The sequence below is a fragment of the Periophthalmus magnuspinnatus genome, chromosome 8, assembly GCF_009829125.3.
Source record: "Periophthalmus magnuspinnatus isolate fPerMag1 chromosome 8, fPerMag1.2.pri, whole genome shotgun sequence".
Taxonomy (NCBI): domain Eukaryota; kingdom Metazoa; phylum Chordata; class Actinopteri; order Gobiiformes; family Gobiidae; genus Periophthalmus; species Periophthalmus magnuspinnatus.
In genome coordinates, this window is record NC_047133.1 from 24128048 (window position 1) to 24150651 (window position 22604).

The 22604-nt window shown below is 39.5% G+C and overlaps 1 protein-coding gene across 1 annotated transcript in view; it reads left to right on the forward strand.

Moving 5' to 3' along the window:
* The window catches only part of LOC117375310 (potassium channel subfamily T member 2), a 73001-nt gene that overhangs the window by 46089 nt on the left and 4308 nt on the right, over window positions 1-22604 (forward strand). Inside the window, exons 12-25 of the mRNA XM_033971608.2 lie at window positions 1598-1734; window positions 2142-2205; window positions 6896-7004; window positions 13473-13581; window positions 14530-14586; window positions 15731-15883; window positions 16327-16580; window positions 18983-19304; window positions 19973-20078; window positions 20152-20324; window positions 20974-21045; window positions 21123-21257; window positions 21962-22073; window positions 22411-22512. Of these exons, the coding sequence (XP_033827499.1) occupies window positions 1598-1734; window positions 2142-2205; window positions 6896-7004; window positions 13473-13581; window positions 14530-14586; window positions 15731-15883; window positions 16327-16580; window positions 18983-19304; window positions 19973-20078; window positions 20152-20324; window positions 20974-21045; window positions 21123-21257; window positions 21962-22073; window positions 22411-22512 (1905 nt within the window). The remainder of the gene's footprint in view (window positions 1-1597; window positions 1735-2141; window positions 2206-6895; window positions 7005-13472; window positions 13582-14529; window positions 14587-15730; window positions 15884-16326; window positions 16581-18982; window positions 19305-19972; window positions 20079-20151; window positions 20325-20973; window positions 21046-21122; window positions 21258-21961; window positions 22074-22410; window positions 22513-22604) is intronic.

The following is a 22604-nucleotide window of genomic DNA, read 5'->3' on the forward strand; positions in this document are numbered from 1 at the left end:
TCAGTTTTATTCAAGTTGAACACCACTACAAAGAATTGGCACTGCAAAGAGCCAAAAGTGGAGGCAGCGCGCAAAGCTGTGAGGAAAAGAAAGTACTATGCAACAAAATTGGTATCTGTGTAAAAAGTAAATCGTTATCATTAAATACATGTATACTGAGCCGTTTGGAGTCAAATTAGAGAAGCTTAGACTTATAGTATGTTATATATTAGACTGTAGCCTATTTCAGTGGTTCCTAACTTTTTAGTTTCAAGTACCTCCTAAGCATTGTCTCTTCTGACTACCCCCTAATGGCACAGGTATTTCTTTAGTAATTATGAATTTCACGCACTGGCAACTGCTCATGTACCCCTAGTTGGGAAACACTGGCTTATTAGTCAGTCGGCTATTTTGTTTCTTCACATATTTGTCACACTCCTACACCTTATTTATGCAGCTGTGTATTGCATTCTATGTAACTATTATTATGCATCAATCAGAAATCATATGAGTGACATATGGCAGCATTTGCAATGTACTGCACATAACGTATTTTCATGAAGATATACTGACAATGACAGTATCTCTTCTCTACTGACAAGTGCACCTGCCTGACAGGTGCACTTATAATCCAGCCTCATGTGTCACAAACATCTCCTTAAACACAGCCCTGCGTTAGAACAGTGCTCTCACAAAGCCATGTATTTCCTGAAGAAATGTCCTGTATTTCCCTGAAGCAGAGCAGGTCCAGAACAGCCACATGTTCCTCCACACATGTGTAATAGTCCCCTTAAGCCATTAAAGCTGCTGCTTCATAAACAGACGGGCTCCTCTCCAGCTACTGTCACTCCACTGCTCCATCCGGATCCTCCATTTCACACAAACTAGCCCCAGAAGTAGCTAACTGTTTGATTAAATGACAGCCTGCATTACTAACTAACATCTAATCAAACGTGAAGGTTAAAGCAAGATTTGAATCACTTTTGTTGAAAGTTGGCACTGCTGTTGTCTCCTACTGCACATGTACATTCACTAGAAATCTCACATGTCTGATTCCTCCAGGTTTCTCCATGGGGTTTATTCAGCACAGTTTGAGCCGACTGAGGTCCTTAGTATGCATGAGCAAGCCTCTAAAACAACCATCTGACCTCTCCAGCTATAAACACACATATCGTGGCCTCTGTAGCACAGGACAACAACACAAGTTAATGAAACGTTTGGAAATGCTGTCGATGCAGTCTGCTCAGTGGCCAGTAGGGTGTAGTAAAGGAGACTAAGACTTCAACCATGTTTCAAACAGGCAGAAGTGAAGGATTATTTGGATTATAATTCAAAACTATTTAATTAAATTGAAACATGGGCACACAGTAGCTACATGCTGCTTTCTCAGAAATGCAAATCATTTATTTATTTTCCCCCTACTTTATGGCACCGCTCCCCATAAACTCAAATGTCATTTTTTTTAAGGGATAGACGATTTTCAGTCCCAATATTTGTAATGATATTTGAGGGTTTTCCCAGATATTGGTATGTATATTTTATGTTAGCTATAGCCATAGTTGTAACAAATGGCTAGTTTCTATAGTAACTAAATATAGTCTTTCTTTTGTTCCTGTAGGATTATTATGTCGTGATCCTGTGTCCGGCTGAGATGGATGTGCAGGTTCGGAGGGTGCTTCATGTTCCTCTGTGGGCCCAAAGAGTAATCTACCTTCAAGGCTCTGCTCTGAAGGACCAGGACCTCATGAGGGCAAAGTAAGAAAGCTCCCTTCTGTCCACTGTATTCTGCTCTATGCACGCTCCCAGCTTTTCACACTTAATATCTAACACACCTCCAAGGCTGTCTGTAACAGCTGTAATTACATATTGCTTATTGTTCAGCCCCGGCCTCTAATAATACAGCACCTTAGGCTGTATTGTCGCAGGCAAAGAAAAGCCTGTTTATTTAATCTCCCTGTCTCCTTGCCTCCTACTATCTCATCCATAAATGGCGTGGGCTTGAGAGACACATTGGTTCATTTGTGGCTCTATTGTCTTGTCTTTTTTCTCCTTTGTCCCAGAATTCAATAACATGACAACATTTTTCGGTTTTCTCTCACACCCTTCTCACTCTTTTTCTTCCTCCTATCCTTGCACCCGTGGACTCTTGAAAATGGCTGAAGGATGGACGATGCTGAGGCCTGCTTCATCCTCAGCAATCGCTTCGAAGTGGATCGCATCGCGGCTGTATGTTCTTCACTAATTTTTCCTTTTTTTATCCAACAAGTTAACGACTAACAGCTAATTTTCAGAATAACACGCTTGCTTACAAATAATGAAAATGTTTTGCTATTTTATGAGCTGTTCTTATCAAGTTTTCTTTTGATGATAATGCCTCATACCTCACAGGAGCAGGGTAAAAAAACTGGGCTTTCAAAAAATAATTAGCTTCAACTAATTAGTATCTTTTAGTCATGGCATTTATTTTAATTGGAGAGAAATAATAAGCACCGAGAGAACTGATCCAATAAACAAGAATATTTAGATGTGTTTACTTTAGTTAGTGCTTATTCAGATCAGAGGTGGTTAGAATGCATTTAAAGGTGCACTATGGAGCTTTTCTGTTGGAAGGAAAAATTGTTCTCGGGTTGGTCCACAGTATGGTATTAAACTTGTATATCCCCATTAGGAGTGTGCAAAAATATTGAAATATTGATATAGTGAATCATTTCATTTAATGATACAGTATCAATATCGTGGGGTGTTATGTGGATATATCACCAAGAGTATTTTTATTTATTTATTTATTTTTTTTAAACAAATTATTCTGTCACAGCACTACATTTGTGTGTGTTGTTAAGAGGAAAGAAACCTGTTTATGCAGAATATTTGACATTTGATTCACTGTTATTGACGATGGTTTATTTTATATTAACTTTAGTTTAACAAAAACTTTTAGTATCACAGTTTTGATTTAGTAAATATGTTTTGATCCTTCAGAGCCATTAAACTGCACATGTCCCTGTGTAAATGGAAATGGGGAGCTCATATATCACTGTATCAAGATGCGTATCGTATCATAGCCTATGCATCGAGGTATGGATCGTATTGGAAACTTCTTAATGATACGCAGCGCTGGTCATAAATTTGTTCAAGATATGATGCAAATAATAGATTTTTGAGATTAAGTCTGCTGCTCATATTTTCAGTGTAATTACAAAGTGTAGTATGACAAATTGACCTATGAAACTGTGAGAAGCACCTCTTCACCACTGCCATGGTAACAGACATAAGTAGGAAATGTTTGGGATACAGGAAGACTCATTTGAATTTTCTATTTTTATTTTTATTTTTTTGTTTATTTAGAATGCAGGACCTGTGTGTGTGTCGTACCTCAACTCATCTGTGCCACTGACAGTGTGTGCAGTGGAAACAAGTCAAGATACATAGACACAGACAGGTTAAGAAGGGTTGGGTTCAGACTGGAGGGTGGTTTACTGCCAGCAGATAAACCACTCCCTCCTCCTCTTCTTCTTGTTCTTCTTGTGCACCTTGGCTTGGAGCTCCTCCACTATGACCTTGGTCTGCTGCAGCTGATCACCTGACTCCGTCACAGACATCTGCAGCTGTTCACATCTGAGGACGGCGGATGTTCTTTCCTTCTCACTGTGGGTCAAAGCTGTGCTCAGCTCCTTGATGGTTTTCTGGTGGAGTGAACTCTCCTCCACCATGGCCTTGTGGGTGGAGTGACATTTTTCCAGCACAGTCGTAAAAGCCGTCTTCTGTGAGTCCAAGTCCTTTTGGAGTATTTCAACTTTGCTGCGTTCAATGTTCAGGCTCTCATCCAGCTTCTGTGCCTTGTTCTGTTTCCTTGTTTGCCTCTGCTCAGTGAGGGCAGACTCCACTCTCCTCTGCAGAGCCTGCTTCTCCTCCTGTTCCTTTTGGAGCTCCTGTTGGGTGCTGACCAGAAGCTTGTCTTTGCTCTCCGCCGCCTCACTGGTGTCTTGTAGCATGGACTTCAGTGCCTTGTTCTCGTTCTCATTCCGCTCTAGTTTCTGGGTCATTTTCATCATGGCGACTTCCTGTTTCTCTATGGTGTCGTGGGCGTACCTCAGCTCCTCAAAGACATCAACGGTGTAGTATTGGCTGTTCCCCTTCTGCCTCTTCAGTTGTTCTTCGAGCTCCTCCACCTTGGCTTGGTTCCTCAGGGCAAGAGTCTGCTGCTCTTGGGAGAATCTCTTGAGATTATTGTTCTCTTGGTAGAGGTCGTGCACATATTCGTTGACTCTATTATTTCTTCTCTCTCCTCGTCTTTCTGTTTGAGGAGATTTCCCCAAACTCCATGATGGTTTCTTTCTCCTCTCTAGCTTCATTCAGCTGTTTCTGGAGCTCTTCAACTTTCTTCTCAAGGGCTTTTTTCTCCTGGACCTCCTTGTCTGCTGCTCTTGAAGCTGTCGTCTCAGGTCCTTCACCAGTGGGTTCTCCTCTAAAGAGATCTGAGTTTTTAGAGGAACCTGATTTGCAGCCTCTAGCTCCCTCGATCTGTGCTTCTGTTTAGCCTTGATGTGGAGCTGTTCTTGGTGGGCTCTTTGAACATCCTTAAGCTGGAGTCCATCACCAGTGGGCTTTCCTCAGGGTGTTGAAAAGTGCCCCGTGCTGGTGTAGCATGAGACGTAGTCCTCATGTTTTCATAGTTGTTGGGTTTCTTGCCGTACCGTGCCATGTCTCTCGCTATGAGATTCAAACTGTAATGATTGTAGTTTGTTGGTTTGGCCTACAGGACCTCTGCTCAGACCTGGCTATGACCTCACAAAGCTTTCATTTCTTCTGATAATGTCATTGCCACTGCGATAAAATTACATGATGATACTTTGCAGTGACATCACGCTGTGGGAAGATTTTCCATGTTAACACAAGGCCACGTTAGCAACCACAGCCTCGTATGATTTTAGATTGCTTGAAATATCAATATATCGCCAAGAGTATTTTTATTTTTATGTATATTTTACCAAATTATTCTGTCACAGCTCTACATTTGTGTGGCTTGTTTAGAAGAAAGAAACTTGTTTATGCAGACCATTTGACATTTGATTGACTGTTTTAATGATTAAAATAGGTTTATTTCATATTAACTTTGGTTTAACAAAGACTTTTAGTATCACAGTTGTAATTTAGTAAATATGTTGTGATCTTTCGGAGCCGTTACACTGCACATGTCCCTGTTACATGTAAATGTGGGGCTCACATAAGCTGTGGATGAGTGACACTGGCCAATGGAACAGTCTGATGTGTTTTTCTAATTAGTAAAATGCACAAAACAAAATGCACTTTTATGTTCATTCATCTTCAATAAATGGAAGCTAAATAAAAAATAAATAAATAAATAAAATTAATATTTTTTTTTTTGTGAAAATGGGGTTGATCATTAAGTGTCCTGAAAGCCTTTATTTTTCACTGAATCGTATCGAATCCATTTGAAATATATTGTATCGTATTGTATTGAGTCGACAGTGTACTGTATCGAGATATGTATCGTATTGTGGCATACGTATTGAGGTATGTATCGTATCGGCAACTTCTGAATGATACCCAGCCCTAATCTCCATGGAGACAAGCAGGTGGTGCCACAAGGCTACAAGTTGGGTCTGTGGAGAGGTGACCCCAGTAAGATTACATTTTACGTTTTTAAAGTATTTTGGGGCACTAAAAACTAGTATTTCATTACATGCAAGACAGATATGTTTAATTCTATATTGTGTAATATTTCAGGCAACATAAAAACATCTACACAGAAACAAGCATGTGCCAGACCCTCCACCACAAAAGTTACATAGTGCACATTTAAGTTGATTGAGTCTGGCTCAACATTTGGCACAAACCTTCAAAATTGGCAGTTTCCTAGCAGTGTACATAAATCCTTAGGTTAAACTATGGAAAAACATCATTGTTGACTCATACTTAAGGGCATACTTACCCCAGATATCTACATTTTCAGTTAAAGTACTTTTAAAAATTCACATTTGATCTGGTTGTCAGTGCACATTTCTCCAAAATTGTTCATATCTTGAATAACCTCCTGTAATCAGCATGCCCCACTTTTCCCATTCATTCACTTCAAGAAACTACAAATTGTCAGTGTACGTGTAATACTAGCACGCTGCACCTCTGAGAAGTGGCCCAGGTTGTTCCCCTGTCGAAATTCCTGAAAGCATCGTTCAAACTGTCTGCAGCTAAAGCAGTTTATTAGACTTCAGGCCTGATCCAGGTTTAGTGATAATACTGCTGAATGTTTGTTGCACCTTTCTCTCTCTTTCATTCTCTGTCCATCTTTTTTCCTCTCCCTCTGTTACCCATTTCATCATTTCATTTTTCACCACCACTTCCTCGTGCTGACTCTCTTTCCTTTTCTCCATCTATCCATCTATCTTTTTTCCCTTTTATATTGTTTACCCCTTTCAACCTCTGCTTCTTCATTCTCTCTCTCTCATGCGCTCTCTCTCATTCTCTGTCCATCTTTTTCCCTCTCCCTCTGTTACCCATTTCATTATTTCATTTTTCACCACCACTTCCTCTTGCTGGCTCTCTTTCCTTCTCTCCATCTCTCCATCTATCTCTTCTCCCTTTTATATTGTTTACCCTTTCAACCTCCGCTTCTTCATGCTGTCCCTCCCTCACTCTCTCTGTGACACCTCCACCTCTCTCTCATCTCTTATTTTTGTAGTCTTCCTCATTTTGTTGTTGTCTTTTTCACTTCCAATTTTTCTGTCTACCCCTCCTTCTCTCTTGCTCTCCACATTTTCCTTGCTTGTTTTCTACCCTCTCCTCACTTCCTCTTTCTCTTTCTTCTCTTCCTCCCTCCACCTCTCTCTCTCTCTATCCTCTTCCCTTACTTCCAATGTTTACCCTCTTCACCTATACTCCTCTTCCTCTCTTCCAGGATCACCAGACAATCCTGCGGGCCTGGGCGGTGAAGGACTTCGCTCCAAACTGCCCCCTGTATGTGCAGATCCTCAAACCAGAGAACAAGTTCCACGTCAAATTTGCAGGTGGGCCGCGGCTGTGATAATTGAGACAGAGGCAGGGGGCTGTGAGCACAGAAGATTATTACCTTTGTTCACTCTGGCGGCACATCACAGGGACTGCACATAATGGCCTGACCATCAAACTGCTTACCTAAAAGTGCTGTCCCTGGGTTGTACTGTATTAAAAACAAAACTAAAGCATCCTAAGTATTTACTGTGATCGTTTATGAGCACTTTTCACAACTTTCACAAGCCACATGATTGCAAAGCTAATGGTGCACTTCCTGCTTCACAGAAAACGCTCTAGAATTAAATGCAAACTGCAGTGGTTCATTTGCATCATTTGCATATGCGTATACTTTCATAAAAACCTAGTCCTAGTGTTTGGCTCTTGAAGTTCTTTGGGTCAAGTTTCAGTTTGTATTTCATTTGTTTTATTCCGTTTCTTATTGTTGTGAATTTATATGATATGTTTAGCTGTTTTTCTCATAATTGGAACGTCTTTGCATGCTAGTTTCCTTGTGGTTGCCCTCTGGACAAATATCTTGTTCTAACATTTTTGGACTTCTGACCAGGAGAGGCTACTATTTAGAGAGGTAGAGATGAAGATACTAACTCCAGGGGTCAGTAAAGGAACAAATGATATGTGTTATATCTACTTGCAATTGTGAGAATGAAGGGTTTTATGGGTCATTGAAGGAATATTTCTCACAATCTGTTAGATCTTTTAGAAATAGATTTTAGCCTTTTTGTGTGGCTCATGATGCTTGTAATTGTGATACTTTCATTTCACGCAATCCAACTTTCTTTCTTACTAGAGCTGGACTTTTGAAAATGCAAGAAAGGCTGCTCAGTGTAGTTACAGGGAGCAAAGGTTAAGCGTCTCTGAAATGTTGGGGCTGCACCGTTAATGCAATAGTTTGTTTTATTTTCTGCAGTTTGCAGAACATTTATAGTGGAAATTGAATAGTTTGGGGGGGAAAAAAATCAACAATTCCCGTTTTCAGGCATTGCACAGCCCTATTTCTTACCTCAAACAACAACTAACATCATTGCAACTGTATTGACCTGATCGCTAATGAAAAATATTTTGATCCAATTGAATGAGCCAGCACATTTCAAGAACCAGCAGCCACGGCTAATTTCAAGGCCTCTTCCACCTTCAACAGCTCAGGTGCTTTGTCCTTCCTGAACTAGCGCCACACAGATTGGCTCAGCTTGCCTCTTTCTTATTTATTTTTTACACAGCTTTTGCTTTTCCGGTTAGCAGCACCAGACCAGTCAATCATCTTCAAGTATGAGAAGAACCTTAAAACTGCCCCAGTCCAGAAAAAAAACATCATTTATTTTCAAAAGACGTCAATGGTGATTCAAGCTGGAGGGCCCCATCCCAGCTGTTTCTATCGATGATTAACGTTTCACACCTTAGCGACCAAATCCTGCCCGTCTTTGATAAGTTTTCCAGTGGCTCTTAACTGGCACTCACTTTTCCCCACGGCAGTCCTCCAGTGTAAAGACCGCCACACAGCAGCCAGACTGAGCCCTTTTGTATTAGTACGGGCCTGCAGCTGAAATAGATAAATTCACAGTCCTCATTTCGAGTCCTTTTCCTGGAGCATAATTACCACTCAGTGCAGAGGTGAACAGGGTTGCCTATTGATAACGTCCTGGTTTTTCAGTGTGATTTTTGACATTGTCACTTGACCCCACATTTGAAAGGATGGGTTTTGAGGAATTATTTTCAGTTGAATTTAAATGTTTACTGTCAGTTTATGGCTTGTTAAAATAGACAGAAACTTAAATATTTATTTTAAGCTTTCTGATTGTAACAGACACAAAAATACACTAATTGGTACCGCAAAGGCTCAAATAAATAAGGGCTGTATCAATATGTGAAAATCACTTGTCTTGTCCCATAAGAATTGGGGTTTCATTTATATTGAGTAGTTTTCAGATAGTTGATATTGGTTTAAAGTTTTTATCAATCATATTAGCAAAAAATACATGGGGAATGAGGTTTTCTTTATAAAAATCTCCAAAATGCACCAAAAGACATAAAAAAATAAAAAATAAAAAAAAATTATCTGTACCAAAGTTTGAGACACACTATGATTTATCCAGTCCTCTGTAAGAGTCTCTCTACTGGACTCGATAAAGTAATAGGACATAGTAGTACAGTAAGTGCAGATGCCATATTTTGACACCACTCGGAATCCACTCACTAAGTGCTAGTGTGGGAGGCATTAATGAACAGCCTAGACCAGATTTAATCTGAGCCACAGGAATAGCTTAATAACAGCTCTGCGCTCATTAGAAAAGATGTGGCGCTGCAACGCTACACACCGCTGGAAACCTCGACGTGCCCAACTAGATATGTACGGCATACTATCGGCTAATTATCTCCACCATTTTTGTTTTGGACATTAATTGTGGTGTACCGTAAAAAACAAAACAATAACAAGCAACTGATCAAATTAAATTTGGCTGGGGAGCTCTGAGCGGGAGAGACAACAGATGCACAAACCACCACATAAACAAAAAGCAAACCATTAACATCCTAACCTATTACCTTTACACACACTCAAGTTTTGTTGGCCCCCTAGTTTACAATGAACTACAAGATAAGATCAGATAAGAAAACATTTATTTGAATTCCTTCTTTGTGGGACAAATAAAGGTTCTGTTGACAAATAAAGATTCATAACTAAATTCACAAACATTGGACCTGATCATTTCTATCAGTGGCTCGACCCCAGAACTCACTATATTCCAACAAAATCTGCATTTTCACAATATGAACGTAACTGAACTGCCCACACCTGTATTAAATATTGCAAGGTATACAAGTTAATTCCTCACGCTGTACACAAGTTATTGGAGTAAGCATTACATACAACAAAGAACTGCAAAAGTATCTGTAGCTACTGCAGTTTCACATCCACATGTACAAGCTTAAAAAAAATAAATCTGCTTATGGTAATAGGTTTGAATGTTTTGGGAGTGTGGTTTTAGACTCTGAATGTGAATGATAGAGGCCCCAAAATGGATGGCATGGTGCAGACTAAATAGATTTGGACCACAGGGAGCAAAGGAAGGAGTGCAGTGGGAAGGAGAGGTGTGCAGGGGACAATGCAAATTGGATATTGAATTGAAAAACAGACCAGATTCTGTACTCATAAAGCATAGATTGTCTTTACATATTGAGAAGATATGAAAAAGTGATAGCCTGATCTACAGAGATAGGAAGATATATTTTTATAAGCAGTTGTGATATCAGCAAATTTAGAAAGAAAGAAAAGTTTTTAGTGAGCACTGTCTTAAAGTTACTGTCATAAAAACGTGAAAAGCAGAACAGTTTGCAGTGGTCCAAATTTATTTCTCACTTATTTTATGCTTTCTGAGCCATCCTAATTATTCACCCTAATGAGTTTTTAAGGACTTTTTTACAACTTTCAGAGACGAGTGCAGAATTTTGCTGTCACAGTAAAGCTCACAGCATGCTAACTCACACTTCCTGATCATCAGACAATAAGACAGTTTATAAGTAGATGCAGACAGCATGCAGTGGACATATACCTCAAGAAATACAATATATCGGTTCTGGAGCAAGGCACATTTTGCTCAAATACATGGGAAAAATCTGGTACAGGGCCTTTAATCTAAATTTGTTTACACTTATAACCTGGTCTGGCCCTTGTTAAGTTTTAATTATGAAGAGTTACTAATATTATTTGGAATACCACTACTTCTAAAAAGGAAAGGAAGAGGGATTACTGCTACTACTAGTAACTTGGCTCTAGTTAACCATGACTTTGTGCATGCTTTGTTAAATGCATTATGGTTATTTCCTTACGCAGCCTCCTTGCATATGTAGTCATTTTATTTACCTGTTATGCAACACTACCTGATTATCGGACAATAAATGCAGACAGCACGCAGAGGTCAAGAGCTGCTTATACAATAACACACATTTTGCTCAAACACATAGGGAAAAATTGCATGCAATAAGTAAAGCTACAAATATCCATGCATTAATTTTGTTCAGAATACAACTACTTATAAACTACTGCTAAACTTTATTAATACGTAAGGATATTTCTAGTATTACTACTTCTACAACTACTACTACTACTACTACTTTGCTCTATTTAGCCATCACTCTGTGCCTGCTTTGTTGCATGCGTGCTAGATACCTGCTTATGCTTGCATGTGTAGTCATTTTTGTCACTTTTGTCACTGAAATATGATGTCACAAAACAACTACTCCTTTGTTATGCTATGGTTTTAGATTGTATGTATACAAATCAAACATATATATCTTTAAGGGCAACACATTACTGAGAATGACACAGTGGGGACATTGATTCTGTCTGACACACAGATTGGCCTCAAATGTAATCGCTCCATTGACTTTTCTGTTCAAAGGCAGGACACGTGACAGCAGGTGAGAGGCAGAGAGTTCCTGTGTGGTCAAATATAGAGATCTGGTTCAAAAGCAAAAACATCACAACATTACACGCTTAAGAGTGAGTGCATTTGCATGGCCAGTGAAAATCAGATAACTAGAATAATCAGATAACCCTTTAATTAAATCTGATTATTACTATGTGCTCACAGCACAAGAAAAATCTGGTCATCAAAAACACCTGTGTCAGAATGGATTTTTGATGTGACCTGGAAGACAAAGTACAACAAATTTTAATCTTTACCATTTTCTCTTTCATGTGTATCTGCTGCATTGGGTTGCCCTGTTTGCATAATATTCCTTGTCAAAATCCACGTGTGTGAGCAATCAGAGAGAAATCAGATTACTCACCCTAGATGTAACTGTTTATATGACATGTAAATAACAAAATAACTCCATAATTGTAGCAGTGGCTGCAGGAATAGTAACAATGGCACCAGTAAGTGTATTAGTAGTGGTAGTGGTAATAGAAGTGGTAGTAGTAGTAACATAAGTACCAGCAGCAGTGATGTAACAAAGCTCTTTTTTGAAGAATAGAGGGTGATTTTGGGACAATGCTGTCTAATTAAATTATTGTCTGACACAGTGTCCTCTGCAGCTCAGCTCAGAGACACGGCGGGGCTTTTTTCAGCTAAAAGCAAATTAACAATGTCTAATAATGTGACATCCTGACTCGATATGGAACCCACAGAGCTGTCAAAGGAGGAAATGGAAATTTTCCTCCTTCAAATGTTAACCACAAAGAAAACCACCATTTTCAAAGAAGCAATAGGGCTACTGCTTAATACCTGCATACTTCAATATTGTGTGTGTGTGGGGTGTGTGTGTGTGTGTGTGTGTGGGTGTGTGTGGGGGTGGGTGTGTGTGTGTGTGTATATATATATATATATATATATATATATATATATATATATATATATATATATATATATATATATATATATATATATATATATATATATATATATATATATATATATATATATATATATATATATATATATATATATATATATATATATATATATATCCATCCATCCATCCATCTATCCATTTTCTTCCGCTTATCCGGGGCTGGGTCGCGGGGGCAGCAGTCTAAGCAGGGACTCCCAGACTTCACCCCGGACACGTCCTCCAGCTCCAGCTGGCTCCTCTCAACGTGTAGGAGCAGCGGCTCTACTCCGAGCTCCTCCCGTGTGCCCGAGCTCCTCACCCTAGGGTGCGCCCGGCCACTCTGCGGAGGAAGCCCATTTCAGCCGCTTGTATCCGCGACCTTGTCTTTTCGGTCATTACCCAGAGCTCATGACCATAGATGAGGGTAGGTACGTAGATTGACCGGTAAATCGAGAGCTTCGCCTTCCGGCTCAGCTCCTGCTTTACCACAACGGACCGATACAGCGACCGCATCACTGCAGACGCTGCACCGATCCGCCTGTCAATCTCCCGCTCCATCCTTCCCTCACTCGTGAACAAGACCCCGAGATACTTGAACTCCTCCACTTGGGGCAGAGACTCACCACCCACCCGGAGAGAGCAAACCGCCTTTTTCCGGTCGAGAACCATGGCCTCGGATTTGGAGGAGCTGATTCTCATCCCAGCTGCTTCACACTCGGCTGCAAACCGCCCCAGTGCCTGCTGCAGGTCCTGGCTCAAAGAAGCCATCAGGACATATACATATACACACACACACAATATACAATTGTTTCTTGTTTCTACAAAATACAATTTTGAATTTCATAAATTCTGGCAGGACAATTAAACAAATTGATGAAAAAAGTTATTTTGATTGCAGTTATATTGACATACATATATGATATTATGGCTTGTAATATAAGCTCTATAGGTAGTGGTTCAGAATCTCAAATAAATGCATCTTGTATGTATTGTTTGTACAAATCCCTGTTCTACATATACTTAAAGCACCTAAGAGTCTCTCTGTACTGAACTGAAGTGACTATGACTTGTGTGTTTGGTTGGAGATTCTGACCCAGGTCATGTTGTCCCTCTCATGTCTTGTCTCTGTGCAGATCATGTGGTGTGTGAAGAGGAGTTTAAATATGCCATGCTGGCCCTCAACTGTGTGTGTCCAGGAACCTCCACCCTCATCACACTGCTCATCCACTCCTCCAGGGGACAGTAAGTACACGCCAGCACCAAAGATATGTCAAACATTCTACAACACTGCAAAAAAGGATTATCTGGTTAGTTAATATGACTTTAATTCAATATAATAACTTATTTTTTAGATGTTTTGAGCAGAATTTTCACTGCAAACAATAAAATACTGTACAGGAGCAGAGGTCTGTGTAATCCCTCAGTCGTCCAGGTATGATCCATACATGGGGTCTGTTGATGTAGAACTTGCTAATCCTGTAGTTTAGGCTGATAAAACATGTTCTATGTCCATATAGTATAGTTTAGTTGTTTGTTAAAAGTTCCTATTTCAGTCTTCTTTCAAATGTTATAACTAAGTTTATTTGATTTCTAACCAGTAGATGGCAGTTGTGAAACCTGTTTCCGCTCTCCTCACCTGACCTTTGTTCAACTCTCTGCTCTTCTTCTGTCAGGCCAAAGCTGCCTCATTGTCAGACAGCAGTAACATAGACAGCATCTAGTGGTGTTATGTGAAAATACAAGGCCAGATCAGCCAGTCAAAATACAAACTGGGACTTTGATGCTTCTGGACAGGTTGTGCACTTTGAACAAAATTCTAATAGAAAAACATAATTTACAAATCTAATCCCATTGGTTGTCAGAAAATTGCAGAAGACATTTTCCCAAAATTGTTCAGCCCTATTATTGGGTGCAATTTTCTTACTCCACTGGCAAATAATGTCACTTTAAATAAATAAAAAAAAACAATGAAACCAAATATTGGAAATAAATACACAGAATGCAATGAAAGTAGTAAAAAAAATAAATACTACTCACGACTCAAATCAACATTCACATTTTAAGTCATTTTACCTGTTGATACTCCTTTTTTGTTGTGTGTCTACTATCCCTGTTTTTATAGAGAATTTCAAATACAGCCTTTTTTGCACCTCACGGCAATTTTGTGCTTTTTTTTTTTTTTTTTTTGAGAACTAATCCCCAGGAAGGATTCAAGCCACGTGTGGGAGCATTTCAGGCCCTCAACAGGTACAGTGAAGTCTGTACAAAGAGGAACATGAAAATTGGAGTCGCTCGTTTTGTTGGTCGTAACTGTGGCACTTTTGATCATAAAACTCATTCACTATGCAATTCTGAACTCAAACAAACAAAAACAATACAAAACCCAGGGCCTAGATAGCAAAAGCAAGTGTGGAATAGAAAGAAATAAACTGAATTGGCTTGTTTCACCACTTACTGCAAGTAAATATGTAACAAGACATTTAGAAATTATTGTACAAGTCAAGCACCCCCAAGGTTGTGCAAAATACCATTTTGTCAGTCGCTTAAATTATAAATTAAGATTGTATTAGCCACTCTATGTAACTACTCTTTACCTGGAAATTTCCACAAAATGACATTAAACACACCTATCTCCATGGAGGCAAGCAGAAGATGCCGCCATGCCAAGTTACAGTTCGTATCTGTGGAGAGGCCACTCAGCTCACAGTAAGAGTTCACTTAAATTGAATACAAGCATGTAATATAAGTTTAATACCATATTGTGGAACATTCCAGGCAAGGCAATTACATCTCCATGGAGCTCCACGACCTTCAGAAAAGTTCCATAGTGCAACCTCAAAATAAAAATTAAATAGATGCAGGAATATTCTTCTAAAACTACTTCTGCCTTGCTTGGCTATAATTCTCATTTATAAGTATAATATATTCTGAGAGTTTTGAGAGCTCTTTTCATAAGTGGTTATGTATAGCCCATGTGCCATTTGGTTTATTGGCTGGAACAAAGATACATGATGAGGATTTGTCGTCCTCCCCAGCCTTGCACTTTTGCTGTAACACTTGTTTATGTAATACTGTCTCTGTCGCAGGCCACCCACATTCACACTGCCCCCACAACCTGGCTTCCTCTTATCACCTCTTTAGCCTTCCTCGTCTTAAGCCATATTCCCCGGAGAAAGCTGCTGTCCACTTAGCTCTCTGGGATCTATTGTTTAGGTCAGGGCCGCCTGCTCTTCCTGTCCATCCCGCACTATTGATTAACAGCTTTGAATGGATTTAGGATTACCGTGGCAACACCACGGCAAAAAATCCTTGTATTGTAAACTGGAAAATTGCCTGTCATGTCTAAAAAAGGTCGCGTGTTCTCCCCTATGACCTATTCACCTGGTTTTAGGGAGAGTGGGGTGTCCACAGCTGACCAATGGCATCGCACGTACCGCCGCTGCTCGGCCAATGAGGTGCACCACATTCGCCTGGAAGAGAGTAAATTCTTTGGAGAGTATCACGGCAAGAGCTTCACTTTTGCATCATTTCATGCACATAAAAAGTAAGTTTGACTTTAAGAATATTAAAAATGAAGTACAAACCTTTACTTGACTTCAAAAACTGTGCTACTAGCAACATTCCTGCTTTGTCTATGGAAAGGGGTCCATCCAAAATAAACAGTGGTATTTTTTGTAGATAGATTGCCAGTTTAATGCTAGCTTGGACCTATTGTTGTGTCCTTAGGCTAGATGTCTTGCCTTTACCTGTCTCAAGCCTTCTTAATAAATCACTGTTTAAACACTATGCGAGAGCGAGTGAGAATAGACAAAATTGCATATTTCACTATTAACAATCTATGTAATTGTCTAGATATTATTTACTTTTTGAACAGTTTTAGATTAATGTACTAAGGGGCATTTACAATACTGGATTTTTTTTTTACTCTGTTGTCATAATAAGTGTATCTGAAGGCATAAACTTCCACAATGATTTCTGTTTTTGCAGATACGGGGTATGTTTGATAGGAGTGCGGAGACTAGACACGACCAACATCCTGCTGAACCCCGGGCCATGCCACATCATGGGCGCCTCCGACACGTGTTTCTACATCAACATTTCCAAAGAAGAAAACTCAGCCTTTGTGCGAGGTCACCGGGAGCCATCCTGGGGCAGTGGGGGAGGAAATGGAAGAGGGGTCCACCAAAGTATCTATCATGGACTCACGCGGCTCCCAGTCCACAGCATCATCGCCAGCATGGGTCAGTCCTATAACAATATATAGATGGCCCTTTCTATTGTGTGTGTTATTGTGTGTTTGACAGTGACCGTGGATATTTAACCCTTAAATATCGGTCTTCCCAGTCTCCGGAGGCTGTGAGTACGGCGGGTTACATTTAGAGTTGAGTTATTGACTTTCTTGCTGTTTTCCTAGCTAAAATCACCAACACGGCAGGACAGTGCGCAGCTCGTCTCTTTATTGAACAACCGACACACTTAACACGTGCGTGCCCTGTGCGCGTTCACACTCTCACCCATTTCCCGGTGTGCTCCCCAAATGCGCTGCACCGCAACAACAATAGGAACCAACATTAAATGTAATTTACCCAAACATAATATAAATAAATATTACTTATTAATAAAACAAGTATAAAGTAATAAATAATAATAAAATTTAAAGTATAAAGTTAAATAAAAGTACTCAAATAAAAGTACAACAAAATGACTAAAATGTACTCAATTACACCTACAAGTGATGCTGCAAAATTTGCACTTCAGTACAAGTACATGAGAAAAATACTACTCAAACTAGTACTACTTACTTTTTTGATCAATTTTAGTAGTAGTTTTTTAGATCAGTCTTTTATACTAAACTTAAGGAAACACTTAAATTGTTTTAAACCACAATCTGCATATTCTCTGACTTGCTGTACTCAGTAACTCCGATGATGTTAAATCTTACTAATACAATACATGGCTAGAAGTATACTAAATTACAAGTTCAAGTTTAAAAACCTCCAAAAAATACAGTTACCCAGAAAATGTACTCAACTGACTCTATACACAACCCAGCAACCTCACTGTTAGCGTCATTACTTCATGTCCAGTTGTATCTCTATGAGGTTTTTCCTGAGTCACTCTAAAATGAATAAATATTTAAAGACCAGACAGTGCACAGGGAGCTGCAGGTCGATATCAGTGACAACATGTTAAACACAACACAAATAAAATAAATACTTCATTGGAGGACACTTCTTTTCTGTTTAGAGAGAGAGATGTTTGTGTCTCAATGCTAATGCTAACGCTAATGATAATTTTTGAGGCATAATGAACATTAAAACAACACCACAAACTGAAGTATTCAACAGATAAAAAATAACTAGGTGATGTTTATTTTAATCAATTTGAATTTTTTAATATGTTGTTTATTTTATGTTTTCTGGTTTTAATAAAACTAACTGTTAGCTTTGAGACACAGTGAGCTAGCTAGCATGCTGCTGTTCACAGAGCCTATTATAGTAACATGAGTATTTCTAATTAGTTACTCCCCACCCCTGATATTTGAACATATTTATCTTTACAAACAGGAAGTAACAGGGCAGATATGAGATAGTCGGCGCTTTTGTGTGGGGAATAGCTTTCAGTGGCACCAGCGTGTATCCGATTAAAAGTCACCCTTGATAAGTGCATCTGCCAAGTCAACTGAAATGTCACACAGCACTGTACTATGCTTTACAAACACGCCTCCTAGTGGACAGGGGCCAAAATGCATGATTAATGGGGTATTGCTTAAGGTTATTTCAGGTCTTTTCTTAGGGCAGGGGTTCCATAAGTTTTAATATATTTCTTCCCTTAAAACCACCATAAATCACCGCTCTAAACCGAACAGTAAATTAGTAATGGAGTGGTTAATTCTGACCAACTCCAACCTTAAACACAATTTTAGGGGGCAGTTAACACAGGTTTGTAATTTGGCTCCATACTTCAGAAATTAATTATGGAAACAGATTGGCTAGGACTTTAATCTGGAACCAAAATGTCCCAAAAATGTATTTATTAATGTATTAACATGACATGTATTAATGACACTAATGGACATAAGCCTGGCAGATGGAGTTAGCCATTTACGAGCAACAACAGATTTCTGGTCATCATCTGGTCTCATTCCTCGTCTTGTTCCTACAAGATGAGGTATGAGAGTACTAATGAAGACAAATGTGTCAATTATTGATGCTGTTATGTCAAAAATTACCATGTTGCATCAATATTTGCATGTTAGGGCAGTTTAAGCATTATTTTCAACAGCAGCATATTGGACTGATCCATCTGTGTCCACTATTGGTTTTTACAGCCTATTTGAAACTCTTCTCTAAAGAATAATATTATTTGGGGTAATACCATATTGATTTAATCCTTAATCGTGTAAAATAACGAGCTGTAATACTGAAAGGTCTTCACCCATCAGGTTAGACCAGTAATGAGTATTGGTATTGATTGCAAAAATGTGATATAGCTCCTAACTAGACAGGACAAGAACACGACTTAAAAGACTCCATAATAGAAACTTGAAGGAGTCACAGTTTGAGAAACATTCTATAATATTAAAACTGAGAAGCATGATTCACATAACTTTGAGAAGAGTTACTTTGTGCTCTTACTTTAGGCACTGTGGCGATTGACCTCCATGACTCGAGTGACAGCAGTCCGGAGGGACAGGATGTGGGCACAGGCCTGGGCAGTGGCAGGGGCAGCAGAAGCAGCTCCAGGACAGAGATGAGTGGGGCGAACACTCTCGCTCTGCCCGCCATGGGGGAGTCTGCGGAGGAAAGGAGGCACAGCATCGCCCCTGTCCTGGAGCTGGTAGATGGAGTCAGCCACCCAACCTTTGACCTGTTGGGGGACCAGTCTGAGGATGAGGGGGAGGGCGAAAGTAAAGAGGACAGCGACAGAGATGAGAGCGCGTACTGGTGGGCACGCCACTGCGAGTATGTATCCCTGTGGTTCAGTGAATTTAGTCTTTTTGTTCCATAATAAACACACACTTTGACCAATAAAGTCTGAACAGTTGCCAACACAAAAGTGGTTGAATAAACGATAACTCCTACTGGTCTGTTTGATTTGTAGTGTTAAGCAGCTCAGACTGACGAGCATCTAGTGTTTTGAGTCAGAGAAAGTGAATTTGAGAATTGCTTCTGGACAAATGTCATCATACAGTGAAGTTAGAGTTATTATAAAAACAGTCAAATAAGCCTTAAGCCTACATTATAACACAGTAATAGCAGCGTGATAGGGCTGAAGTGGCATTGTGACTCTAGGATCATTTTGCAGCCCTATTTCCACTTTATTACCTGGCAATTTACAATCTTACCAGATCAGGATTTATTATGTTAATATTACTATGAAGTAGAGTAGAACAACAGATGAATAATTCTTTGTAAATTGTCTGTATACTATGCTATCACTGTGGTGTAAATTAAAGTGCTACTAATTGTATTTTTGTTTTCTAACACACTTTAATTCAAGAGAATCTACAGAGCAAATGCAAAAAGCAAAAAATACATGTTAAAAATCACAATATAATAAGTAATTCAAAGTCTAAATAAACACTGCTGAAACAGCATTCACTCAAAGTCCCTGCACTGTTGTTTTACAGGTGGGTGAAAGGGTACCCTCTGAACTCCCCGTACATCGGCAGCTCACCCGCGCTGTGCCATCTGCTTCAGGAGAAGATGCCTTTTTGTTGCCTGCGCATGGACAAGGTTTGTCTTTGGTCTGATCCTGGAGGTCGTGACCCCAGTTACAGCCATGCTTCATGTTGTGCTCCTGTCCCAGGCCTGTCACCACATCCCCTTTGAGGACGCACGCTCGTACGGCTTCAAAAACAAACTGATCATTGTGTCTGCAGAGAGCGCAGGCAACGGCCTGTACAACTTTATAGTGCCTCTGCGCGCCTACTATAGACCCAGGAAGGAGCTCAACCCCATTGTGCTGCTACTGGAGAGCATGTGAGGAACACTCTCTGTGTGTGTTTTTTATAAGCTGTGTGATCACTGCACTCCAAATAGTTTTTCTTATTTTACTTGCATTAAAAAGAAGTGGTTTAGAGCCCCCAGCAGGTGACATGCTGGGTGACATCCAGAAAGTCACATTCTGTTGTTTAAGGTAAAACCAGGCTGCATGATACAGTATACAAAAAAGTGTAAACCATGCCTGAATATACTTTCTTTTACCTTCATTTGCTTTGTTTGAAGTTGCTGGTTATATGATGAAGTGTATTTGGACAGTGTAATTCTCTCACACAGATGAGAAACTCTGAATCATTTGTTTATAATTACCAGTAAGTGATTCATAATAGAGACAAATAATGTAGCTATTTTTTGTGCAAAAAGTGAAATTAATTGTTTCCAAGATAATTTTCTGCATAGTCGTGTGGTGTCTGTGCTGTTTGGTTCATAAGATAAACCAAAGCACAATCAGATAAAACAGCAGTCAAATGCTGAGTCACAGAGACACCATGTTTCTTCACCACAGGCCGTTAGTGTGAGTTGTATTTCCTCGTACAAATAAAGGAGCGGAGGGACGCACTTCATCACAGGCTGCATAATGCACAACCGCTGAGAATCTCTAAACTTATTTGTGTTTTTATTGGTTTAGACCTGAAGCTGACTTCCTTGAGGCAATATGTTGGTTCCCCATGGTCTTCTACACAGTGGGCTCTATTGACAAGTAAGATCACCAAACCAAGTCCATTTTAAACACCAGACTTAGATTTTTTGAGTTTTTCTATTGTTGTTCCTCTTCAGTCTGGACAGCTTGTTGCGATGCGGAGTCACATTTGCAGACACCATGGTGGTAGTGGATAAGGAGAGTTCGATGATCGCAGAGGAGGACTACATGGCAGATGCCAAGACGATTGTCAATGTTCAAACGCTTTTCAGGTGTGCTATGTTCAAATTTTAATTTGCTTAATAAAGAGGTGATTTTGTTTATTTTATAGACTGCATTATTCCATATTTTTCGGCCTTGTCTTCTGGATATTTTACAATACTGGCATTACTTACTTAAAGGTCCCGTATTACACAAAACTGACTCTTTTGAGCTATGAGCCATGTTAGAATGCTGTTTCCTCTTTAAAACATACCTGGAGTTGTGTTTTGTTTCATTCAAACATGTTTGAGTAACTCATTATTATCAGTCTACATCTACTGTCTACATCTCCAAAGCTAAAAATGCTCTGTTCCACTTTGTGATGTCATTTAGTGGTAGTTTTCTAGTTAACAGCTACCTTTTATGTTTAGTTCAGTAGAGATTGGCAATTCCAGGGCTAAAATCATCCAACTGATTCTAACAAAGAAGTGGGGAGTTTAAAAACACAGTGGAGCATGCCCTGTATTACCACATGACATCACAAGGTGGAACAGAGTGTTTTCCATTTGAGAAAATAACTCTGTCTAAATATGCAGGTATGTTTGTGATGAAGAAACAACATTAATATAGGTCAGAAATAGAATAATATGGGCCCTTTACCCTATGAGTACCATGATAAACAGATACCAGGGCAAATTCCAAGACACAAAAATATATCTTTATTTTAACTTGACTGTCTGTGAATGAAAGAAAAGAACCTTTGTTTTTCTTGCAGATTGTTCCCAGCTCTCAGCATCATCACAGAGCTCACACACCCAGCCAACATGCGCTTCATGCAGTTCAAAGTCAAAGACCATTACTCCCTGGCTCTGTCCAAACTCGAGAAGGTGAATAATTTATTGACACGGTTCTCCACTCATGCTTTAACATTGTGAATAGAACACTGGGTTACACTGATTGCGATGACATGCGTTAATGAAAATTATAATGGGATTCCCAATTATAGTCTGTTGAGTTTTGGTTTCCCTATACCCTGCAGCACTTGGCTTTTTGTAATTTTATTTGTTGAAAATCTCTAATGAAATCCCGCTGTTAGGATTAATAATGCTATATCAAGTTACCAAAATGAAGTTTGCAGTTATTATTCATAGAAATCCGGTGCCTCAGATTTGTTACTTACAGGACTTTGTATGCGTTCTCATTTATGTGCTATGTTTTTTGCAGAAGGAAAGAGAAAAAGGCTCCAACTTGGTGTTCATGTTTCGCTTGCCCTTTGCTGCAGGGAAGGTTTTCAGTGTTAGCATGCTGGACACCCTGCTGTACCAGGTACTCACAAACAAACCGCAATGTATCCTTATCAAATACGATCCCTATCTGGCGTAGTTAAGTGACTTGCCCAAGGATACAATGGCTATACA